At 45.2% G+C, this 6,603-nt stretch overlaps 1 protein-coding gene across 1 annotated transcript; it reads right to left on the bottom strand.

Moving 5' to 3' along the window:
• Nucleotides 1-3,972: 3,972 nt before the first annotated feature.
• LOC134755332 (uncharacterized) lies at nt 3,973-6,380 on the bottom strand. Its single transcript, XM_063691798.1, has 2 exons — nt 4,944-6,380; nt 3,973-4,173 (listed from the first exon to the last, which is right to left on the bottom strand). The coding sequence occupies exons 1-2, from the start codon at nt 6,378-6,380 to the stop codon at nt 3,973-3,975; spliced, it is 1,638 nt and encodes a 545-aa protein (XP_063547868.1).
• Nucleotides 6,381-6,603: the final 223 nt, after the last annotated feature.

A 6,603-nucleotide genomic window follows, 5' to 3' on the forward strand; every position in this document is an offset into this window, starting at 1 on the left:
ACGTCTACATGACTGCTGTAGCGCACTGTGCCCCTGATGGTGTCGAAGGTCGGTATAGTTCCTTTGTTCATGATATGTAGGTCGAGTTCATTGAGCGTTGCCAGTGTGCTTGTGCCTCTGTGGTCTATTTCCAGGCTGCCCCACCAAGTGCTTTTTGCATTGGCGTCACCACCTATGATTAGGTTGCTGGAGCCGGTTTCTTGTTTTATTTTTGCAAGGTGTTCTAGGTACGGTTCTATTGGCTCGTCGGGTTCGAAGTAGAAGGAGACAATCGTTATTTTCCATACGCTGGTACTTATCCCCACCACTGTGATGTTGTTGGTGGTGAGTTTTGGGTACTGTGTGACGTTTAATTCATTGTTGAATACGGCTATGACCGATTTTACGGTCCCCTCTTTGGTTCCTGCATTTTGGAAAATACGAACGCCCGCACAACTTCTCATTTCTCTTGCTCCCCCAACGTAAGGTTCCTGTATTAGGGCCAATGCTATTTTACGCTTTGATGCCTCCAGCAAGAGCTCATTTGTTGCGAGTCTTTTTCTCTGAAGGTTTGCTTGGACTACTTGGTATGGGGTGTATTCGCCGTGGGTGCCCTTAGCAGTAGGCAACGGTCGACCGTGCCAGTGCATCCCATTTCCGCCGTACTGGGCATGCCTGGTTGAAGGCATCGTGTTCCGTGTCTTCCAGGTTGGCTTTGGTACAATTCTTGCATTTGGGTGGAACTCTGGCGAGCCATTCCTCGCACGTCGCTCTCAGGTGAGGCCCGCCACAGTGACTGCATAAGTCCTCTGGTTCGTGGCAGAATCTTTTCCCGTGACCAAAGCCGAGGCATCGTGTGCATTGGACTAGCGGGGATTGATCCTCAACCTTGATCCGTTGCAGATCAATGTGCACACTCCCTATATCTAAGGTTTTTTGCCATATGGTTGGTGAGACACTGATGACGACATGACCTGTGTGTGGGTTCCTTGCCCGCCTTCTAAATTTGACCATCATTCTGTTGTCTTCCTCACTGAGGTTGGTGAAGATCACTTTGTTCTGGTTTCTGAAGGCCACTAGGATGTCTTCATCGGTGTTAACCGAGAGGACGTCCCTCAAGAGCAGCAGCGGGTCTTTGTTCTGGACTTCTTCTACAGTTAGTTCGGCGCCTTCCCTGCCGAGCTTGTCTTTGAGTTTGTCCCTCTCGGTTTTGGTCCCAAATCCCATGATAATTTTCCTGTCTTTTGCCTTGCGTACCTTCTCGACTTTGATCCATCCTTCTTTGGCGTCTATCGTCTTCCTTATTTTGTCCAGCACTTCCTCGCCGGTCTCGTGTTCGTTCTTTGATGTGACGACAACAGAGTGTAGTGTTTTCCGCTCGACAGTTGGTTTCCTGTTGGATGCAGAGATTGGAGCTGCTGCTACACTGGCGTAGGTTGTTCCCATCGCTGTCATCTTTTCCATTATTTCTCTCTGCTTTTTCATCTCTTCCTTTAGGTCTTCCATCATTTTGTTGTTTTTGATCAATAATTTTGTATTTTCCTTTATTTTCTCCGTACACATCTGTTGGTCTGATTCTTGGTCAGGTTCTGGTCCTGGGGTCGCTGGTGTTTTTTGTTTGGAGGCCTGTTCTGAGAAGCATGGTTGCGCCTTCTCCAGGCGCTTCTTCTCCTGCTCCACGTCCCTCACCAGCCTGTATAGTTTTTCTATTATTTCTTTTACTGAGGCTTTTATGTCTCTCTTTATGTTCCCGGACTTGTCCATGTCGCTCTTTGCTTTTTCCATCAGTCGTCTGGCCTCCGCCGTTTTTGGGAACATAGCTTGTTTTGTTTTCAAGGGGCCAGCCTGCGACTGTTTTTGTGCACTGTCGGTTTCTGCGACTGGCGCCGGGAGGGCCGCGGGAGCTAGCTTTGATGCCGCGTCGGCACCCTTGGGCTCCTCCGACGATGGGCTTGGTGACAGGTGGAATGTCCTGCCCAGCTCCTTCTCCCACTCCCCAATGCTTGTCCTCACTGAGGGTCGCGGGTCGGTTTTATCCGGCTTTGTGGGCGTCATGTTTGAAGCCACGTCCTTGTTGGGTGTCCTGTACATTTGTTCTTTGTTGCCTGGCCTTGACGTCTTGGGTGACGTTTTTGCCTGTGCTATAGGCGTCCGATACATGCAGGAGGATTTCCCCGTGTCGGCAATTTTTATAGGGAATGAGGTTTTGTCAAGTAAATAAATAAATCGGAGTTTGTAAAGAACACCGATTACGGTCAACAATTCGCTCTATGTAGAGTAGATAATAACTAAGGTTACCTCTGTACAGGGGAGGCAGTAATCTCTTAAATCTATTAACACAACGTAGATAACTACAAAATTTTTCTTTTATGTAGAGTCGCAGACTCTATCGTACTCTTATCTCCCCAAATTGGGTTAGAGGGGGGTCTCTGTCTCCTTCTGTATACTTATTTGTAATTTCCAACTCAGAAGAAATTTCGACTCTACTGTAGAGTCGATTTGTGGGGCTCACGAGATAGCCCTCCTTCAGCCCTTTTTAACGATACCAAACACGGCTCTACTATTACCACTGGTTTCGGAGCTACAGCAGTACAAAGTTTCTGGTTTCGGTACTAAAACCGGTTTCCAGATTCGGTATCTGTTTGTATCTCCGTTTCCGCCGGTCCTAGAGATCCGTGCCTGGGCTCGTTTTTCTCGGCTCGAGGAGCTCTATCCAGTGGAATCACTTTCAGGGAGGGAAAAATTTTTAGTTTTCAGTTTCCTGAAAATAGCTGGAGGGTCCTGAAAACCTCTCCCTAACCTGCTGTCGACCCCACTAATATCCGCACTGAAAACCACGATCCTCTGCGACCCTTCGTTCGGGAGATATCGCTGTTTGAAATTTTCCAAAATGGCGGCGGGAGCTGTCAAAGTTGAACTTTGGTCGCTGATATCTCCGGTTCCCGGCGTCGCAGAAAGCCCGGGTTTTCGACGGCTTACCTAAACTTAACCTACGCAATCGATTGGGACCACTTTCAACTCTCGAAAATTTTCAGGAATTTTCAGTTGTAAATTTTCCTGAAAATTCCCGAAAAGTGCCGGATGTGCTAGTCAATCCTATGCCTTCCTGCAGGGAAAAAACCGCGAGTCTCCAGGCCACTCAGTCGTCGAGATATTATAGTTTGAAAAAAGGCAAGATGGCCGCCGAACTGTCAAACTCAATGTTTGAGGGTCGATATCTCGGGAGTGGGTTGCCGGAGAAACTTCGGGTTTCCTTTCCTGCAATTGGCTTTTCCTCCTCTATCGTTTGAGAGTGGTCTCAAGCCTTAAAGTTACTTGTCGAGATTTTCGCCTGAAACCGGTAAAGTTCGGTTCCTGCTCAAAATACACTGTCTAAGGCGAAAATCCGACTTTTCTATGTCAAGCGGTTACCGAGTAATTTACAATTTAATTTTGATACCGTAAAAAACAAAATGGCGGTTTTTCGGTTTCTGCTCAATTTAAGTGGGACAAGGTTCGCGTTTTCGGTATCCCTGGGTAATATGACTGTTCTAAAGCTGATTTTAATGTGAAATTTAATTATTTATTATTAATTTTGAATCTATGACCAAAAATAGGTTAAAATTCTATAACTTTGGAACCACTTGACATAAAAATACACAAAAAACGTCAAAATTAAGGGCACACCAATGCCTACAATACACAATAATATAATAATACAGTTCTATAGAAATTTATTTTGAAATTTACAATTTTAGAAAATTTTTAAAAAGTTCGTTTTTCCGGGTGGAAAACTGTCGGAAATTTGTCCAGATGCTGTGGTCCTCTTCTTTATACTAGCGCGCAACAGATTTCACCAAGAAAAGTATATGGTCTGACTGAAAGTTTTTTGTTTTTTCACTTTGAATTTTGGATTTTGAAAAGTCTATATCTCAGAAACTAAGTGTCCAAAAATTATGATCTAAATACCGTATTTGTCGGCGAAGTGTACTCCTTCTGATGGCGTCCTCCAAATTAGCCGCACGACGCTGGATCTTCGACCACGCCGCCACGTGGTTTTTGTTTTTTTGGCTTTTGTGCTCCAACGGTGCGTCGCCCGGAGGCGTGCGGGGTGTCAAATTGTGGGGCTCGTTGAGACGCTTCCGGCGATGTATCGCAAGTAGCGATACCGATGTCCTGTGAGGCTGTAGACGGCTGTTTGAAGGTGTTTAACCTCTAAAAACGTGGTTTATTGCACTTTGCGGTTTTCACTGAGCACTGCCGTACACTCACTGTAATCCAATAGATCGGACGCACTATTCCGCACACACTGACGTTTATTTTGTCCCGATCGGGTAAGAATTGCCACGTCCACGAATTTTTAACTGCGGAGCTCGGCGGAAAAGATGTTGCTACGACGCAGGGTGGCACGTGACTGGTTAGGTTAGGTTAGGTTAGGTTTTTTTTTTTTTTTTTTTTTTTTTTTTTTTTTTTTTTTTTTTTTTTTTTTTTTTTTTTAACAGTGCTCCTCCAACATGATCGGAGACTTTGCCTAGCTAGTTTTTCATTCATACCAGTTCTCGCTTGTATACCTCTCGTACTAGCATACTTCATACTTGATCTTTCTTTCATTCATCTCTTTCGTTCCTTATGTGGGTAGTCCCACCTATCAGCTTATTACTTATTACTTACTATTCGGGAAAAATAAGGAAACACAGGGTTTGAACTTTATTCATGAGTGCTCACTGCATGGGTAGCGCTTTTTATACAATTTCTTATTACATGCTTATATTTAATATTATTATCTATGTTACATTTTTCATATATTCGCTATTGTATTATTATCTTAAATCTAATATACATATTGTGCGTTTCTTATGACACGAGTTTGGCTCTCTCTTTTGATTATTCCTACTGGGTTTTTTATGTTTTTCTTAAATATATTTACTATATTTTAAAAACATATATTTCTATCTAGTTTTATTTCTTTTTACGACTCTTCTCACAATTTTTAAGCAGAACTCTATAAATTGGTCCATTTCCGCACTAGCCATTATGTTGTGTAGTTTGTCGGCAGTTATACTAATTTTAATTTTTTGCTCCATATCAAAGCGCTCACTATCATGAACTGGACACTCAAATATTATATGTGGCACCGTTTCTTGCGTATTGTTGTCACAGACGCACGATGGACTCTCCTTGCACTTGAAGCGGTTTAAATACTCAGAGAATCCACCGTGTCCCGTCATCAACTGCGTCTTTAGGTTGTTTGGCTCTGATTTCCTTGTCACCCTATAAGCCGCCACTGCATCTGGGAAGAATAACTTCGTGATGGAAGCCGTTTCGCCAGACTTATACCTCCGATTCCATTCGTCAAGCGTCGACATGCGAATGCTACGCTTGACGAATGAAACCGGGCATTGGTCATAGTCCGGCTTTCGTTTGGAGCCTACTGCTGCTCCTTTCGCCAACTCGTCTGCCCGCTCGTTGCCTTCTAACCCTGCGTGAGCTTTAATCCAGTGTAGGGTGACTACCTTACCCTGGAGAGACATAGCTTTTAAATTCTCTCTGGCCTCTACAGCGAGGGGGTGAAGGCAACTGTGGTTTTGTATTGTTTGAAGGGCTGCCATAGAGTCGCTGTAGACTCCATACGATTTCTCGGCATACTTCTTTGCTTCCCTAGTGGCCCTGCACAGGGCAAGGAGCTCCGCCTGGTAAACCGTACAGTATCTCGATAGAGCAAGCTTGTGGGCTTTGGTTTCGGTTTCTCCCTTCCAAATAGAAAGTGAGGCTCCAACCCCGCCCTCAAGCCTGCTGCCATCGGTAAATATTCGCACATCGAACTCACTGTTCGAGTTCACATCGTCTTGGTTCACCAGGCGAACCACCCTCAATTCTTCGCGATCCGCAGGATGAGGCATTTCAGTTGCGGATGCCATTTGTTCCACCTCTCTATCTCCAGGCCACAGGGCAGGCAGAGACTCTCCCTTCTTGGCTTCGTACAACGAAGCCGCCTCTCGGACTCGGAGGTCAAGAGGGAGCATACCCGCCAGAACCAGCGCCGAGTTGAGGGACACGGTGCGGTATGCCTTGCATATCTTCTGCGCCATTCCGCGTTGCACCACTGCCAACTGCTTTTGGACACCCAATTTGTTTGCAGCATGCGCCCAAACACTAGCGGCATACAGTATGATGGGCTCTACGGTTGCCACATATATTATTTTTACGACTTCAGGATGGAGCCCCCAGTCTGTCTTGGCAGCCCTAGATAGCTGTTTATAGACTGCTATCGCTTTCCTGCAGACATTCGAAACATGGCTGTTAAAAGTCAGCTTGTCGTCGATGGTTACACCAAGTAATTTCATCTCTTTTACCATGGCGATGCTGGTTCCGCCCATACTCAGTCGAGGGGTGTCATACTTGAGCCTCCGTGTAATTACCATTGCATTAGTTTTATGCGGTGCGAATCGGTTAGGTTAGGTTAGGTTAGGTTAGGTTAGGTTAGGTTAGGTTAGGTTAGGTTAGGTTAGGTTAGGTTAGGTTAGGTTAGGTTAGGTTAGGTTAGGTTAGGTTAGGTTAGGTTAGGTTAGGTTAGGTTAGGTTAGGTTAGGTTAGGTTAGGTTAGGTTAGGTTAGGTTAGGTTAGGTTAGGTTAGGTTAGGTTAGG

The sequence above is a fragment of the Cydia strobilella genome, chromosome 2 (genome assembly GCF_947568885.1).
Source record: "Cydia strobilella chromosome 2, ilCydStro3.1, whole genome shotgun sequence".
In the NCBI taxonomy this organism is placed as follows: domain Eukaryota; kingdom Metazoa; phylum Arthropoda; class Insecta; order Lepidoptera; family Tortricidae; genus Cydia; species Cydia strobilella.